The 19,552-nt window shown below is 44.9% G+C and overlaps 1 protein-coding gene across 1 annotated transcript in view; it reads left to right on the forward strand.

The window, feature by feature from the left end:
• The window catches only part of cubn (cubilin (intrinsic factor-cobalamin receptor)), a 457,032-nt gene that overhangs the window by 93,981 nt on the left and 343,499 nt on the right, over positions 1-19,552 (forward strand). The window contains 1 exon segment of the mRNA XM_041183948.1: positions 7,173-7,329. Within this exon segment, the coding sequence (XP_041039882.1) occupies positions 7,173-7,329 (157 nt within the window).

Below are 19,552 nucleotides of genomic sequence, written 5' to 3' on the forward strand. Positions count from 1 at the left end.
ATGCTGCATGGGTCCCCTGTGGATCTCTGGAAATTGAGTGCAGTGGTAACCATCAAGGCCACTGGCAAGCAAAAGCCTCCAACTCCATGGGGTATTAGTTCCTCACTAGGGATGTGGCAGATGTGATCCACCAGAGCTTGGGACAAGTGCAGACGTGCACAGCATTGTCTCACACTCATCTGCAAATAGGAGAGTCTTTTTCTATAGACAGTTGGTCTAGAGAATCACCTCCATGGTCTGGGTCTATCCTCCTGATTCTCATGTTCTTGCTGTGGCTCCCCTCCTCCCTGGGCCTCAGGCAGGGCCTCCTCCTTAAGATGTGCTCGGCATTGCCTGTCCCTTCTTCTCCTCCTCCATTCTATGAGAACCCTCAAAAAGGCAGCATTGAGCCCTGGATTCATAATTGTTTTGTCCTCCTCTCTGAGGTGATAGATTGAATAGGTTAATGGTGAACACAGTGAAGCTCTCAATCTTGAACTAATAGCAACTGTAATACCCTGCAGTGGCTCTGGCCCACTAGCCTCATGGCTGATGCAGCCTTGTATCTGAGCCACTAACAGGCACATTGAAGTGACCAAGATGCCATTCTTGAGACTTAATATCTGAATCCCACAGAGGTTGGAGAAGGTTTATATGACATGTGCAACCTGACCTAGCGCAGTGCTCCAATCTCAGATCTGGCATGCTAATTAACAATAAGTTGCTCATAATTAATGACTGGATGCCCTTTGGCCCATTGTGAATGCCAATTTTGGAAATCACATGAAAGTCTTTCATTGATGAGTTGCCATATATGCAGCACCGGTACCTGCTTAATGGTTAACTGTGTTCCCAAATTTCACATTCCTGTGTGTTAATATTGAAATTCAGTGACTGTGACATTAAGCCAGTGACTCCTACAATTCCCTGTTACAGTGCTGCAAAAGGCATGGGTTCCAATAGCTAGCTTCTCAAGAAGGTGCTCCCCCTTCCTCTCAGCTCTGACTGCATTTTAATCTTGTGGCATCAAAAGTTAGAGGGCACCTCCAGAAAAAGCCCCTTAGACCAACAATGTGCTCCTCCCACACTGCCTCAGACCCCTCCTGTTCAGACTCGCTTCTACTTTTGATTTATAACTGTGCCATCAGTTCAAGAGTGTAAAATAGTGGTCCTGTACTGTTACTTCAAGACCAGCTTCTACACCCCCTCACTCACTATCTACATCCCAGAAATTTACCTGGAACCTCATGATGTGAAGGTAGAGCTCCCTCCTGTTATTCTTCAGCCTCCCCCAGTAATACTGGATCCCATTGTCATTGTGGCCAACATTCCTACCCTCCCCCCGAGCCCATCACTGTTGATTTGCCCATGCCCCGTGTGGACCTCATCCCTCTATCCTTCTCCATCTAGAGGCTGTGTGCACAGTTACTGACAGAGAAGACCTCCCCACCAAGAAAGCTTCACATTCCGCCCCCACCCCTTATAATGTTTTTCCCAAATACAGGCTGTGGATGCCTCCCATAACCATTCTACAGACCAGTACAGAGACAGACAAGCCAATGTACACGGACTGTGAAAAAGCCCTACACACCAAGCTGTGCGTTATCCCAATTGAGCATACAGCCCTTGCCCCTACCTGAAAAGGGAGTGAAACGTGCATGCCTTGCATGGCCCTGTAGCATGGCCCACTGCACCCTAGGACTGCCTCTTCTCTCTCCTTCTTGACTGTGAGGTCCACAGAGCTCCAGGAATGTCTTTACTCTCTTACTGCTGAATGTGAGCCCAAGGAGTGTCTTTATTCTCTGTCTCCAACCTGTTAACCCCAGGCAAAGAACTTTGACTTTCAATGAGTTCCCCATTGCGCTCATGAATGAACAATACACTGCCTCCCTTCCCACCGCCCCACCTTTATGAGTCTCAGTACAACCCATCCCTCGTGCCACACTAAAACATTTTCCTATGCTGGAGTCGGCCTGCATCTGTTCCCATTCGTCTGTGTGGTATCCCATCCACCCCCTTGTTTGTCAGCATTTTAGTTTCCCTTGTCGGGCTCTGGTTTCCCACCCCTCGGTCTCGACTCTGCCTGCCATCCGTCCCCCTCCTCCTCCACCCTCTTGCCAAGTCTTCCTGCCCCTCTGCCTTCCATCATTCTCCCTCCACCCCTCTGCCTTTCTATGCCTTCCTGCCCCTTTGCCTGGCCCATGTTCTGGTATCCTTTCCCCACCACTTCCACCCCCCAGTCAAAACACTGGTCTCTGAATGTTCAGCCTGCCTGAGTACCGCTGGACCACTCCTGGACCACTGGGAGCAGACAAACTCTACATCCCCAGCAGTGTGGCATTCCACTGGCATCAAGACGAGACCAGCACAGTGCTATGGCAGGCAGGCTATGCACGCACCTCGCAAGCGAAATGAGTTCCCACTGCTGCACGCCGGTCTTTTTCAAAAGTGATTCAGACCGGTGTGATTTCCTACTGGGGCACTGCAAAATTGGAAGGCTCCACACAATTCCAGTGAGCAGCATGTTTAATGAGCATTTGTGAGATAATAATGAATGCAAATGGCGTTCACACCACTTGTCAGCAGGACACCTGACCAGCCGTTAATCTGCGATCGAGAGAATCACAAACCCTTTTCACACTAGGGGGACTCTGAATTTTTGGCTCCCGCTAGATTCTCTGCTCCTGCCTGCCATGAAACCCACCGCGGGCAGGATGGGAAAATTCCATCCATTGTTTTCATATCAACCAGCCACTGTTACTGACCTGGCATAAAGTATTGTCATGGGATTTTTCAAGGGTTGTTGTACTCAGTTTTAAAAAATGACTGATTGCACTAATCCCGTGAAATAGTAGATAGTTCTGTAACCAGGAAAACTTTGATTTCCATCTTAATGCTCTTTGCATCTGGATAAGGATTTACTGAGCCCTACCCTTCCCAAGATAATAGTGCTGTAGTAAGAATCATGTAGTGAATTAGGGAGGGACAGCACATAGTAAAAAGTATAGCTTTCCACACAAAGGAGTCAAGCTTTACTTTGAAGTTTGTACATGTGTATATGTGGGAGGATTACTGTAGAGAAAAAACAGATTGGAGCTGTCAGCACTTTTTTTTATTTTACTAATTTGTCTGTTAGGCACAGGGCTGTTGTGTATGTGAATCTGATCTGGTTGGAAGATTGCCTACTCCTTTGAACAGTGTTTCAGAAAATGCCCATGACTTGACTTGTAGCCAAAACACATTGTGATTCCATAATAGTTTGATTAAATAAAATAACTCTCTTGATAGGATTGATTCAAACCCATTGGTGAATTCAGCTCAAGATTGAGTCACAGTAATGTAATTAAACATTTTTCAGCTCCCCACTTAAATATTCCAGCATGTAATGTTTCTAAACATTATTTAAGAGCATTTTGTTTGTTATTTGTGGCTTTCATGCATCCTGGTCAATGATACTTTGATGGATTCTGCCTCCGCCCCGGCCCCCACTGAATCTGGGTTTTCTTTTATTCATTAATGCGATGTGGGCACTACGGGCTGGGCCAGCATTTTCTGCCCATCCCTAATAAAGTGGGCTGAGCAGAGAGTCTGATAATATAGACTGAGACATTGGGTAGAATCGTCCTAGATTTGCACTAAGTGTGGTAATGGGTGGGAAAAAGGATGTTTTACCCACTGGTCGCACGAGCGGCTTTTCGCGCTGGATCATCCCATTCCCAATGTGTTCTTCCTCATGAATAATGCATTCACAGGGAACATGCATGCTCACTGGCAGGCGGGTTTGGATTTGCCCACCATACTGTGACCACAGGACCTCCTCGCTCCAGGTGTCATATTTATAGTGTACCAGAGCACATGCCTACTTCATGTCTTCAGGCCAGGACTGCTCCAGGCACAGATGGCCCTGAAAGCAAAGAAGATGGCAGCCCCCAAATTTAGTGACCTCTCACTGGGCTGCCTGCTGGACATAGTGGAAGGCCACCTCTAACCCACTTTGGCTGTAGGAGGTTCACCAGAGTCACTAATCCGGCCTGGGGAACTGCAAGAGGAGGCAGGTTCAGTCAAACTCCCTAGCACTCTGTGGACTGCTGGGGAAGAAGCATCTGTGAGGTCTAAGTCAGATGAGTCTCTGGATTTGACCTTCCAACTCATCATGGAGTCAGAAGAAGTTGGGAGAACATCACGCAAAGCTGTTGGAAGCCCTCAACAGAGTGGCATGTGAGTTGGAGGAGTGGATCTGCCTGCCCACATATGCATGTATGGAGGTCTCCATTGGAAGGATGGTGGATGTCATGGGGTCCCTGGTCCAGCAATTTTCAGAGATGTGCGCAGACCTGCACTCCATCGCGGTAGCCATGGGTGAGTTCCTGCAGTGGAAACACGAGAGGGAAATGGGCACTTCGACGCCCCTCAAGGTGCTCCTTCCCCTCAAGAAGCCAGGACAGGACCCTTGGGCTCCCAAAGGGAGGAGGAGCAGCAGCTGACACCCCTGGGCCATCCACTCAGGAATTTCAAAGGCTCTCTCCAAGTCTACTTTGGCTGTGGCCCCTCAACCTCATCCTCTGTCACCACAGAGGGAGCAGCTGGCCCACTAGATGAAAGCCAAAGCAAGCCAGGGCCCTCAGGGCCTTGGCTCTCCAGAGAACCTATACTAAAGTCATCATAAGCATTAGAGCCAACCATTACACAAGCTGTCTCCACCCCTTTCACTGAATAATATGCAATAGTGTCTTTCAGCTTCATTTGCAGGCTTGGCGAGTCCTTCCCATGCATCCCCCCCACTAGCAGTTCAGCTGCATACAGCTGAGCCACAGGAAATTCTGGAGGGAGAAGTGTGAGTGTGGCAGAGCCTTTTGGAGCCTTGTGCAAGCATTCTCCCATGCAGGCAGAGCCATCCTCCATCACACTTAGCTCAATGTCCTGAGTATTTTCAATGCTGCCTGCTGGGGTTCTCTTTCAGTTGTCCATCTGAACTGACCTGCATCTCCCCCACACATTGATCACTTTTGATTTGATAAAAACGGTAGTCATCACATTTGTGCTCAGTTCTCCCATCCTTTTCCCTCCCCCAGTCACCCATGTCTTTTCCTCTAACACTGGTGACCCCCTGGCATCGCCTTCCACTCCCACCCCCCCCAACCATCACCTACCAACCAGAACCTTTTTCTTTCCAGGATGTCCAGGTGAACTTGTACATTGCCTAACTTCCTGAAAATCCCACCCCCATCCACAATGACCTCTCTGACCTCACCCTTTCCATCCCCAGGGTCTGTGCCTGCCTCTGATGCCCCACCAACCAACCTCACTGCCCCTTCTACCACTACCATTGCACCCTCAGCCTCCCACCCACCCGGCCCATTCTGCCCCTCTCCTACTCACCACTCCCTCCTACCACACCACCCTCAGCTTGCTCCCCAGGAGGCAGTCATTGATTCGCTTGCACGTTCCACCTGGAAATCTCTCCACCCCTTACTCCCTCCTTTGCCCTTACGCTCTCCTCCACCCTTACTCCTTCCTCCACCCTTACCCCTTCCTGTCCCCAGACTCCATCCTTCCCCACCAGACTCCTTCCTCCACACAGACTGCTTCTACTTTCTGAACTCTTACTTATTCTGAACAGAATAATGCATTTTATTATTTCTACTATAGTGATGTTTCCAAAGAGAAAAGTAATGATCTCGTGCAGGTCATGAGAAGATTTCAGCAATATGTTGCAGATATGAGAATCCTCTCACTTATTCATGTCCCAACCATTAGTGTGAAACTGCCACCATATGACATTGACGCTCCCGTATTATTTGCCCTTTTGAAGACTAACCTCTGTGATCCTGGATTCGTCAACCTTGAGAGGTTGTTTTCTTCCCTTTCTGTAAAGAAACAATGGCCTCCCTCTCTTCTACTGCTAGGTTATCATTCTGACTACTGATCCATCTGCTGACAATTTTTTGAACTGTTTAACTGATCCCTCACAACTGGGTGTATGCATGCTTGTCCTAGTGCAGGTAAGATACTAGGACACAATTGGTGACCATGTCACAGCAGCTGTTGATCAAGGAATGCTCAGACGGTTATTGGAGTGACTGACCTCTTCCTCCAAGCCAACTCTTTACTATGAAAGACCAAAGAGCTTGTTTAATTGTACATATGGTAACGTTTGCCCTTTCAGTTTGGGTGAGTGTAAGGGCGTATCAGTAATTTAAGAAAGCACAAGAAACTGGACATGCACACAGTGGATCATGCCCATCCTTTTACCTGCCTCAAACATAATCAGAACTGGTAATAAATGCCTTGTCAACAATGCCCTCATTCTGTGAATGAATAAATAAGAAAAAACACCATTTGGTATAAGAAGAAATGGGGACTCCCAGTGCTCGGAGTTCCTGTGCCCACGGCTCTCAAAATGGCCCAGTGCTCCATCAGTGGCAATACATCTGATGAGATCAACAACAGGCTGCTGAATAGGAGGATCCACACTGAGATCTCTGATGAAAAAACAAATCATTTTAGAAGATTTATTCAAGTGTGACTCCCCCACAAAGTGGGCTGTTGAGGTGGGGATGGAGGAGCGAGGTAATATTCTTTGAGATGTGTGGCAAAGATCTGACATGCCCCTCCCCAAGAAAGACCAGTCACTCTTCTGAAATTTGCTGCCTCTTTGGCAGTCAGGCAGTCCCAATGCACCTTAAACTTTATTCAATGAAGGTACTTACCTCTAACCCTGTAAACTAGCAGTGTCAGCAGCGGAATTCCTGAGTGTTGATGGATTCCGACACTTAGATTGGGATACGTGCTGAAGATTTTCATCTCCATTGAATTTTTAAATCATCTGGGGCCTCCCTTTAACCTCTGTTCCAGAAGATGGGACCTCTATCAATTCAATACTCCCTCTTAACTGCACTTGGATTTCAGTTGAGATTATGTACTGGGCTTGGACCTACCAGATTGGTGGCAAAAGTGCTGATAACCAACCTAAGCTAGTAGTTATGACCTTACTAAGAGATCACTAAAACAGCTTTATGAATAAAATAATGCTCAAGTCTCTGCTTAAATATTGGTTGTTTATCCAGTGGCCTGTTTCTTTCATTATGATTTGAGTGATGAACACACCCATATTGCTGAACCACTGAAGTACTTTTCTTGTGAAAAAGCAGATGTTTAGTTTGATCTTTCTCTAAATTTTATTTGGATTTTAGGTTCATGATGGTGAGGCAGGGACGGATCCTCTAATCGGCAAGTTCTGTGGTGCTACCCTCCCGGCTCCCATTACCACTAGTGGAAACACGTTGTGGCTTAAATTTAAAACAGATATTTCTGTCTCAAAAGGAGGTTTCTTTGCTGAATATGAAGTTGGTAAGGATTCCCTTTTACTTTTATATGTAAGATCTGGACAATGATAGAATACAACAGTAATGTGTGCCAAATATGCCTTACAGGTAACACGTGACATGGTAGAGTTTTGAATTGCTGTTCCTCTTTGGCAGACTGGCAGTCCCAATGCACTGCTAACCTTATTCAAATCAAGGTACCACCCTCTGGTCCTGTAAACTAGCAGTGTCATGGTCATGCTGTAGCATTCCCATCTGTAGAAAGACTCCAGTTTATTTATTCATTCATGGGATATGAGGGCTGCTAGCAGTTGTTGTCTATCCCTAATTACCCTTGAGAGGGTGATGGTGAGCCACCTTCTTGAAATACTGTAGCCCACCCTGTTATGATCCCAGCTGATGCTAATACTGGACAAGTCAAATCCCAGAGTGAAACCTGGCTTGATAGATCCTAACACATTGTTTTTTAGAAGCAGTGGAGATAAGTTATTGAACAAATTCACAGGAGTCTGCTGATGAACTTTTAACACAGAATATAACATTTATTAAACAAGAAAGATAAACTATATTACACAAGGCAAAAATGTTGGAAAGATGTCAATACAAACACAAGAATATGTTTCAAATATTCCCTATTCCTTCGCACCAGCTATCTCTTTACAGACACATTCAGAAAGATAAAACAAATTACAATATCTATCTTATACTCTAACATTCAGGGTCAGTACATGGTACATATGAATTAACAGGTGAACTGTGAACAGACACACCACACTGCCAAAGTAAATGACAGATGTGTCCAAAGCAATTTCTATGGATTTCTCAACAACCCACCCAGACGCTTTTTCACACCGGTCTCACTGACACTCTGTCTTTCCCATGAGGGTTTCTAATCTCCACCTTCGAAGAAATCACCTTGGAACTCTCTTCCAAATGACGCTCCCACTAGGATGGCTTCAACAAGGATCTACCTGCAGGGTTTCAATCTCGCCTTTTGAGATTTGTTTCCTCTGAATCTCCATGTACATACAAGCTTCACCTTCCAAGCACGATTTCAGATCTTCGGCCGTGCCAAGCAGAACACCACAGCACCAAAGGATGCCTTTGCCCTTCTAGCCTGTACCACAAAGTCACTGGCTGCCCTCTCGGATCTTCAGGGCTTCACTCAAGCCTGCTTCACTTCAGGGCTGCTCCCCGGAGCTCTCTCCCTTTAATTCAAAGTCAATTGCCCTGCTGCTTTGTCTCAATATTGTTTAACAAGATCTATTTCTGATCTCTGTCCTTGTCCTTTACCTAGGACTGTTTTCTGAGACCTCTTTATGTCCCAATCCCTTGTTTGAGACCTCCCCCTTGGCTTGGGACCTCCCCCTGTCCCCATCTCCATGTCCTGCTTCCCAGGACACCTTCTCTGCAATGGTGCTCCTCTTTGGGCCACCTGATGTTTCTTCTCCTTTTTCCTTTGCGCATGTGTGCAAGGCTGGTTCCTGGTCTAACGACGTGAAAATGGACGAACTGAGCATGTGTGGCCCTTTCCCGGCTGGCGCATAAACCGAAGTCTTGAGGCCCGCTGGGAACTGGAGTTCTTGAACTCCAAATTCCCCATCTAAACTCAAGTTAAGTACCGGAGTCTTACAGCCCACCATGCTGTTAGGAAGGGAGTTCCAAACTTTTGACCTGGCAACAGTGAATGAACAGTAATATCGTTCCAAGTCCGGATAGTATGTGGCTTGGAGGGGAAGTTGCAGTCAAAGGAGGTTTAGCAAGTTGTTGCAGCGCATCTTGTATATATGGTACACCCTGCTGCCACTGTGCATTGGTGGTGGACAGAATGAATGTTTAAGGTGGTGTTTGGGGTATTAATCAAGTAAGCTGCATTGGCCTTGATGGCGTTGAGCTTCTTGAGTGTAGTTGAAACCCCACTCATCCAGGCAACTGGAAAGTATTCCATCATACTCCTGACATGTGACTTTTAGATGGTGGGCGAGCTTTGGGGAGTCAGGAGGTAAGTTACTTGCCTCTGACCTGGCCTTGTAACTACAATATTTATATGGCTGACCCAGTTACATTTCTAGTCAATGGTGACTCGCCCAGGATATTGCTAATGGGGGATTCAGTGATGGTAATGCCTTTGAATGTCAAGGGGAGATGGTCAGATTCTCTCTTGTTGGAGATGGTCATTGCCTGGCACTTGTGGGATGAGAATGTTAGTTGCCACTTATCAGCGCAAGCTCGAATGCTGTCCAGATCTTGCTGCATATGAACACAGACTGCTTCAGTATCTGAGGAGTCATAAATGGTACTGAGCAGTGTGCAGTCATCAACAAACATCCCCACTTCTTAGCTTAGCCTGGAGGGAATGTCATTGATGAAGCAGTTGAAGATGATTGGACTTGGGACACTACCCTGAGGAACTTCTGCAGTGATGTCCTGGGGCTGAAATGGTTGGCCTCCAACAACCACAACCATCCTCCTTTGTGCTAGGTATGACATCAAATATTGAAGTGTTTTTGCCCTGATGCCCTTTCTTTGAGATTTCATCCCCGATACTGATACGACAAGCTTTAAGTATTCCTCAAACCTATAGTGGTTTTGGAGGCTGCATTTCATAAAAATATAGCTACAATTTAAGAAAGCAAATAAAATAGAGTTCAAATTAAACAGATCAGCATGCATTCAATGAATACTTGGGGCAAGAAAGGGGATTCAATTACACAGTATAAATGATCTACTTCGTTGGTGATGATAACATGAGGCACTTGGCCTACTCTTGAGGATAAATTGTAACTTAAAACAAAGAATGTTGGAGCTGTGCCCTGAATAAAGGCCACAAAATCCTGGCAGTTGGTAAACTTCTGTCTTCTGAGGATGCAAACCCCTTCCTAAATCTAGCAATAGGGTCATCTGCACACTCAATTTAGGTAATAGGAGCCTGCAAAGGTGCATATATACTGCCCATCCCAACAAAACCCCAGAGAATTGGAACAAGTATGTACCACCTTCAAAGGCAGAAAACAGGCCGGATAAAGGCTCAACAATCTAGATAATGTTCTTTTCCACTTCAACACCCAATAGCGCAGCTAAACTTATAGAAAAGTCATTAATCTCCACAAGGAACAAATGCTTTAGTGTTGTAAGATTTGGAGCCCTTTTATGGTCTTTGATGGCACAATTGCCAGCTCCCAGCAACTGTACTGAGGCCCAGCAAGGGTGGAATTGGTTCCCCAGGGAAGCCAAGGATTTGCCCCATTTACAAGTTTAATGAACAAATGAACTGATTAGGATTATTACCTTTGTGGTTCTGCTTTTTAGTTTAGCCCGAGCTGCTCATTGGGCCTCAGCAGAACCTCTATCTTAGTCCTACCTATGTCATTGATACCTATGTGGGCCATGAAAACTGTATTCTTCCCCTCCCACTCCAAGTTCCTCTCCAGCCCAGAAGAGCTGTCCTTAACCTTGGCACCAGGTAGGCAACACAGCCTTTGGGACTCTCTGTCTTTGCTACAGAGAACAGCATCTACTCACCTAACTATGCTATCCCCTATTACTACTACATTTCTCTTTTCTGCCCGCACTTGAATGGCGCTCTGTACCACGGAGCTCTGGTCAGCTTGCTCATCCTCCCTGCAGTCTGTGCCCTCGTCCACACCAGGAGCAAGAATCTCGTACCGATTGGACAAGGGCACTGGCTGAGGTTCCTCCAAAGCTAAATTCTGGATCTCCATACCTGCCTCAGTCGCAGTTACCCCCACATGTCCCTGACCATGGACAAATACCTGAGCCACGTGCAAATTGCCATAGGATAAATAAGATTAGAGAGGTAAATGCATGGCTCGAAGATCAGTGCGGGAGAATTGGGTTCTGATTCAGGGGGCACTGGCACCAGTACTGGGGAAAGAGAGAACCATTCCTTTGGGATGGGCTTCATTTGAACCATGCTGGGACCAGTGTCCTGGCAAATCATTTAACTAATGTTGTAGATAGGACTTTAATCTAACTAGTGGGGGGAGGGTTTAATTGAAGGGAAGTTCAAAAAATAAAAAAGAAACGAGACAGCAGAGGTGCAGGGTAGTGAAGAGGTGAACGATAATCAAAGTGTGACGAAGGGGCAGAAAATGCAAGCAGAAGAGTGCAGCAGAAATTAAAACCAGAATGAGTAATAATGGTAAAAATTCAAAGTTTAAGGCTCTTTATCTGACTGCACGCAGCATTTGTAACAAGATAGATGAGTTGATGGCTTAAATAGAACTAAATGGATATGACTTGATAGCTATTACAGAGACATGGTTGCAGGGTGACTAAGACTGGGAACTTGACATTCAAGAGTATTCAAAGTTCCGGAAAAATAGGCAAAAAGGAAAAGTAAATGGGGTAGCTTTGTTAATAAAAGAAGGTATCGGTGAGATGGTGAGTAGTGATATATGTACAAAAGATTGTGATGTGGAATCAGTTTAGGTGGAAATAAGGAATAGCAAGGGGAAGAAGTCACTGATGGGAGTTGTCTATAGGCTCCCGAAGAGTTGCCTCACTGTAGGACAAATGTTGTGGTGAACTGCCTTCTTGAACCACTGCAGTCCATAGTATACCCACAGTACTGTTAGGCAGGGGGGGGTTCCAGGATTTTGACCCTGTTATGACCTAGCAGTTGATAAAGCTGGTTATTTAAAAATCCCAGAGGGAAACTTTAAACAACTGTCATAACCTATATTTTTAAGTGATGCTTCATGAATCAGACCACCAGTTCTGAACAGGTTTTATATTAAACTAAATGAAATATTTTATTAAGTTACAACACATTAAACACATACACATGACTACAAATTACTACTTCCATAACTTTTAACAAATTCCCAAACTAATTTCCATTAAGGCAACAGCAACCCATCGACTTAACCAGACACCAAGCAAAGCATTTTCACCTTACAAATTCAAAATTAGGTTCTTTTCACTTTGGTTCCTGTGACACAGTTGAAGGCTTACAGCTGCTTTGATCTTACATTGCCTCTGCCCTGCATACATGACAACTGCTGTCGGTTATATCTAGGACATTTTATTGAATGTAAATTTTCATTGTATCACCAGCCTCTTTGAACTCTACCTCTTTAAACAATAAAACCGTTTTCATAGCACTAATTTTGTTAGTAATACCAACATATTGCTTGGTGTCTGCTATCTAGGTGCCAGATTTCACCCCACTTCTTGAATGCTCTATTCAAAAAATGCAAATGCACTCTACCTCTCTTACGTCTCAATACTAGTACACATCAAAACATCCAGATGAGCTGGCTTTAATTCAATTAAGACACACCCACAGACTAAACTCTATTTTAAAAGAAAAATATTTTCCAATAACATTAAATACATTAATAGCTTCATGACAACCCAGTGACAGTGAAGGAACGGCGATATATTTCCAAGTTAGGATGGTGAGTGACTTGGAGGGGAACTTCCAGGTGGTGGTGTTCCCATCTATCTGCTGCCCTTGTCCTTCTAAATGGTAGTGGTCGTGGGTTTAGAAGGTGCTGTCGAAGGAGCCTTGGTGATTTCCTGCAATGCCTCTTGTAAGATGGTACATCTTGTTGCTACTGTACGACAGTGGTGGAAGGAGTGAATGTTTATGGATATGGTGCCAATCAAGCAGGCTGGTTGCCCTGGAATGTGTCAAGCTTCTTGAATGCTGTAGAAGCTGCACTCATCCAGGCAAGTGGGGAGTATTCCATCACACTCCTGACTTGTGCCTTGTAGATGGTGGGCAGGCTTTGAGGAGTCAGGAGGTGAGTTACTCATCACATGATTCCTAGCCTCTGACCTGCCCTTGCAGCCACATTATTTATATGACTGGTCTAGTTCAGTTTCTGGTCAATGGTAACCCCCAGGATGTTGATAATGGGGGATTCAGTGATGGTAATGCTATTGAAAATCAAGGGGCGAATGTTGGATTATCTCTTATTATAGACGGCCATTGCCTGGCACTTATGTGGTGTGAATGTTATTTGCCACTTGTCAGCCCAAGCCTGGATATGGTCCAGGCCTTACTGCATTTGGAAATGGACTTCTTCAGTATCTGAGGAATTGTGAATGGTGTTGAACATTGTGCAATCATGAGTGAACATCCCCAATTCTAAACTTATGATGGAAGGAAGATCATTGATGAAGCAGGTGAAGATGTTTGAGAAATTTGCTAGAGTCCTTTGAGGATATAACAAGTAGAGTTGATAAAGGGGAACTGGTAGATGTAGTGTATTTAAATTTCCAGAAGGCATTCAATGAGGTGCCACATAAAAGGTTCTTGCACAAGATAGGAGCTCACGGTATTGAGGGTAATGTATTAGCATAGATTGAGGATTGGAGAACATGCAGAAGACAGAGTTGGGATTAATGAGTCTTTTTTAGGTTGGAAAGATGTAACTAGTAGAGTGCCACAAGGATCAGTCCTAGGGCCTCAATTATTTCCTATCTATATTAATGACTTGGAGGAGGGGGAAGTGTAATTTATCCAAATGTTCTGATGATACATAATTAGGTGGGAGGGCATGTTGTGATAAGGACATAAGGAATCTGCAAGGAGATATAGACAGGTTGAGTGAGTGGGCAAAAACGTGGCAGATGGAGTTTAATTTAAGAAAGTGTGAGGTCATGCACTTTGGTAGGAAAAATTAAAAGGCAGACTACTATTTAAATTGAGATAGACTCCAGAAAAGTGCAGCATAGAGGGATCTGGGTGTTCTTGTGCATGAAACACAAACAAGTTAACATGCAGGTGCAGCAAGTAATTAAGAAGGCAAATTAAATTTTGGCCTGTATTGCTTAGTGGGGTGGAGTTTAAAAATAGGGAAGTCTTATTACAACTGTACAGGGTGTTGGTGAGGCTGCGCCTGGAGTACTGTGTACAGTTTTGTTCCCCGTATTTCAGAAAGGATATACCAGCATTGGAGGCAATTCAAATGAGATTCACTAGACCTATTCCTGAGATGAAGGGGTTGACTTATCAAGAACAGCTAAACAAGTTAGACCTTTATTCATTAGAGTTTTGAAGAATGAGGGGTGATCTTATTGAAACATATAAGATTCTGAGGGCGCTTGACAGGGTAGAAGTTTTTTCTAATGGGGGAATCTTGAACTAGGGAACATAGTTGCAGAATAAGGGGACACTCATTTAAAACTGAGATGCAAAGGAATTTATTCTCTGAGGGTGGTAAATGCCTGGAATTCTCTACCCCAGAGAGTCGTGGAGGCTAGATCACTGAAAGTATTTAAAGAGGAAGAACATAAATTTTTGAAATATTGGGGACTTGAGGGCTATGAGGAGCTGGCACAAAAGAGGAGTTGAGGCCTGGAGCAGATCAGCCATGATCTTATTGAATGGCAGGGCAGGCTTGAGGAGCTGAATGGCCCACTCCTGCTCCTATTTACTATGTCCTTATGAATGGATTGTCCAACTATTTTAGAATCCAAAACAAAAACAGAATTACCTGGAAAAACTCAGCAGGTCTGGCAGCATCGGCGGAGAAGAAAAGAGTTGACGTTTCAGTTCTGCTGAAGGGTCATGAGGACTCAAAACGTCAACTCTTTTCTTCTCCGCCGATGCTGCCAGAGTTTTTCCAGGTAATTCTGTTTTTGTTTTGGATTTCCAGCATTTACAGTTTTTTGTTTTTATTTTAGAATCCATCTATTTCTCATTCCTTTGATTTCAGTGAATCTCATAAGAGTGGACAGTCTGCTCCATCAGATTACTGCCCAGGTGGTGAAGATGAAAATCTATCCCAGAGAGGCAAAACACACTAATGGGACCGAGAAAAAAAATTAAAAGGAAGTAAAGAGCAGAAGGAAACAAAGCTGGAAACAATTTCAAAAACAGTGGGAGGAAGCATGTGTGAAACATAAAAACCTCCATAACCAGTTTGGCCAAATGGCCTGTTTCTGCTGTAAGTTAAATATCATAGGTAACCACAGAAAATAAATAAATAAGCACAGAAAAGGAAGACTTACCTTAAGTAATGACACAACCAAAAAGTAGCAACACAGAGAGATAGAGAAGAATGGTGGCATGTGAAGATGTATTAACTAGTTAACATTGTGCTTGGGTTTTTAAAAAATGTAGTGTTCACATGTATAAAAACATGTGTAAACTCACTGATCTTGCATTGCAAGAAACTCTGAGAAGGAGATGATTCTCTGAGCATAGCTCCTTTTGGAAAAACAGAACTGGTCAATTTACCCTATTAAAATATGAAAGTTCTTTATTTTTTCCTGGTACATTTTCCTGTGTTCATATTTGAGCACAAAACCCTGCGAGCAATTACAGCCAATAAAGGACTTTTACATAACAGACTGAGCAGAATTGAAATTCAGATCTTAAGGAAGAAAGGATCTTCATCATCTAAAGTACTCTTGTTAGTCAATCCCCTAACATAAAATGACATAAAAATATTTACAGCGGTGTCTTATTTACATGAAATGATTTATGTAAACAAAACAACAAACAGCAAAATCATGTGCAAATTTGGGTATTTATATTTCAGACCAAGACTAAGTCATTTTGCCATAAATCTATTCCCCAGTAGAATTCTTTGCTGCTGGTAACATTTAAAAATAGTTTCCTGCACTGAATAAAAAGGGAAAAAAGGCCCAAGTTCACATTTCTGAAGTTCTTGTGTGTCAGCCTAGTTGTCAAAGAAAACCTGCATTTGCATAGATCCAGCGATAACCATCTGAAAATTGCCTTATCTGGTATTCAAGAATGGATACCATAAATCTTTGAGAATAATACACACACAAATATTTTAGACCATGAAGTTTACAGCCTCAATTTGTATTTATATAGAGCCTTTAATGTAATAAAACATTCCAAGGTGCTTCATAGACATAAAGCAAATGTCAGTCTGAACCATTTAGATGTTGGGCAGATGACCAAAACTTGGACAAAAAGGTAGTTTTAAGAAACGTCTTAAAAGAGGGAAGGGTTTAGGCCATGGAGGAATTTTAAAACAAGGTTAAAGTTTTAAAAATTCAGGTTTAGCTGAACTGTGAGTCAATGCAAGTCAGCTAGTGCAAAGGTGATGGGTAAACTGGATTTGGTGCGAGTTAGGATATGAGCAGCAGAATTTTGGATGACTTTAAGTTTATAGAGGTAAAATGTGGGAGGCCAGCCAGCAGTGTGTAAGAATGGTGAAATCTGGAGGTAACAAAGGGTTTAAACAGCTGAAGAGCTGAGGCAGGGCAGAGTTGGTTAATGTGACGGAGATGGAAATAAGCGGTCTTAGTGACAATGTGGATATATAGTTGAAAGCTCATTCCAAGGTCAAGTATGACACTGAGATTGTGAACATTCATAGAATAACAGAATGAGGCCATTCGGCCTATTGTATCCATGCCAGCTCTCTGCAAGAGCAACTCACTTCATCCCACTATTTCCCTTTGGCCATTATTTTGTCCTTAGGTGCTTATCTAATTCCCTGAAAGCTACAATTGAGTCTGCCTCCACCACACTTTCAGGCAGTGCATTCCAGACCCTAACCACTTGTTGGGTAAAAAAAAAGTTCCTCATGTCACTTTTGGTTCTTTTGCCAATCACCTTGAATTGGTGTCATTTGATTCTTGAGCCTCCCAGGCTCAGAGGTTCTGCCTCAGACAGTTTCCAGGAGAGGAATCAAAATCATGAGGGGTTTGGACATAACAGATAGAGAGATACATTTGTATCGAATGGCCGATGAGCAGAGGACACATATAAGGTGAATGGCAAAAGAACCAAAGTTGACATGAGGAAAAGCCTTTTTACACAGTGAGTAATTAGGATCTGCAATGTACTGCCTGAGAGTATGCTGGAGGCAGATTTAATCATGGCTTTCAAAAGGATATTGAGTAAGAAAAATCTTTGCAGGTCTACAAGAAAAAGGCAAAGAGTGGAACTAGCGGAGTTGCTCTTATGATGAGTCGACACAGACATGATGGGTGAATGGCCTCCTGCTGTGCTGTAACAATTTTATGATCCTATGGCCAGAATTTTCCACCCCCGTTGGCATTGGGAATCATGGTGGATGTCAGTTTACAATATAGTGGGAAGGCCAAAAATTGGTTTCATGCCGTCGTTAAACCAGTTCGCGACCTGTCAATGGCAGGCCATTTTTCTTGCTGCTGCACGTCGGGAATGTCATTTTAATATGTCCACATATAATTATAATCCCTGCACATCGGAATCACCACCACCGCCCGCATGCTGGATCATCCAGCCATGGCAGTGCGATTGCATGCCAATCTGTTTCACAGCAGCATTGAAAAGGCTTGTAGCTGGTGAGCTGAATTTTGAGGAGAGCTCGGAGGTGAGTACACACTAACGATGTGCAGTGCTTGCAAGGGTCGCCCATTTGACTTCAGGAAAGAGGCGCCGCACATTCAGGCGAGGGCACAGGCAAATCGCATTGTCCTGCCAGTGACGATATGGTGTTGGGGCAAGGACTGCACTCTGGTTGGGGCGAGTTGAGGAGGCCAAGGCAGCACGGCCTGATGGCATTTCACAAGCACATGCGGTTGGCGAGGGGGTGGGAAGTGGCCATGCATTAGGGACACCTTGTATAAAGTAACCATATCTCTGCAGCTGAGACAGTTCAGGTGCAGACACATTGACATGCTTGGAGTCTGGCCACTAATGTACCCGCCCACTCAAGCAACATAGAGGCATGAATGTGCCACCAAATGCTGCTGAACGTTTCACTCCTCAGACACAGATGGCAAAGTAATGAGCATTTAGTGGCCCGCAGAACAATTGGCTGACTGAACAAGTTGTACAATCTCCTTGCTAAAGCTGGCCATGGAGCAGTCGCTGGTGGAGGTGCTCACGGCCCCTTCAATGTCTCCATTTAGGTTTGGACCAGTCTCCCCCATGGTTCAAGCTAACAGTGCAGCCTTGCAGTGTTGGTTAGGAGAATGCCTGCGCCTGAGCTGAGAGCACAGATGCAGTCAGGTGGGTAAAGGTGCCACCAATTGGTCAGATGGGATGGGGCTGAGGTGGGTGGGATTTTGGGCAGCCATGCAGCGCACTATACTCTGGCCATCCAAGGTGTGGCCAGCAGTCTCCGGGATGCATTAATGGGCCCTCAGACTTAAGAGAGGTTCCTAGTACAGCCATGCTAATCCATGCACGCCCCTCATTCATCCTGCAAGAGGAGTACATCAGGAGCATGGAGCCTGGTGACCCAGCTGTATGCTTCCTGGCTTACAGGGAACAAAGACGAAGGAGAAGAGAGCAATGGATGTGCCTGGCTGGGCAGAGGGAGGAGCAGCACCCTTAAGAGGAAGGGGCGGCTGGGGCTCCTGTGCATGCCTCTAAACAGCCACAGCGAACTGTCACTAGTCGGCGCCTAGCTAAACCCAGGGCCTATAGATGCTGCTTCTCATTCATGCAGATGACCGAGAACCAGTGATGCCATGGACTGTGTATTTCCAGGGAGCTAATCGGTCACATCTGATGCCTGCTGCAGAATTTGGTACCATGTGGACATTGAGGGCATCCAATGCCAGTGACCGTGACCATGAAAGTGACCGTGGCAAATTTTACGTCTTGCAGGGCTCCACAGGTGCCCTCTGTGGAATTTCCCAAGCCTCCATACACAAATGCATTTAGCGGTCATGGATGCCATAGTCGCGAAGGTACATAACTTTGTGTAGTTCACCCAGGATTAGGAAAGCTATGAAGCAAGAGCGCTTGGATTTGCGCAGATCTCAGATTTCCCACAGGTGCAGGGTGCCATTGGCTGCACTCATGTGGCGTTCAGCTCTCCATGGTAACAAGTGGTCAACTATGTTAACCGCAAGGGCTTCCCCTCACTGAATATTCAGCTGGTGTATGACCACCACAGACGTACCGTACAGGTGTGCTCACAATTCCCAGGGAGTGTCCATAACTCCTACATTCTCCGTAGGTCTCAGATCTCTGACATCTTCCAGGGTCCAGAGAGGATGCTGCGTTGGGTCCTTGGGGACAAGGGCTACCCGCAGAAAAGGTGGCTGATAACGCCATGCAGCGGCCTCAGAGTGCAGCAAAGAGAAGGTGCAATGAAGGGAATGAGGGTGATGAGGTCCTTGAAAAGATTTTAGAGTCCATTATTAAGGATGAGATTTCAGAATACTCGGAAGTGCATGGTAAAATCGGGCAAAGTCAGCATGGTTTCATCAAGGGGAGGTCATGCCTGACGAATCTGTTAGAATTCTTTGAGAAGGTAACAAGTAGGTTAGACAAAGGAAAGCCAATGGAT

Source organism: Carcharodon carcharias, chromosome 3, assembly GCF_017639515.1.
Source record: "Carcharodon carcharias isolate sCarCar2 chromosome 3, sCarCar2.pri, whole genome shotgun sequence".
Taxonomy (NCBI): Eukaryota; Metazoa; Chordata; class Chondrichthyes; order Lamniformes; family Lamnidae; genus Carcharodon; species Carcharodon carcharias.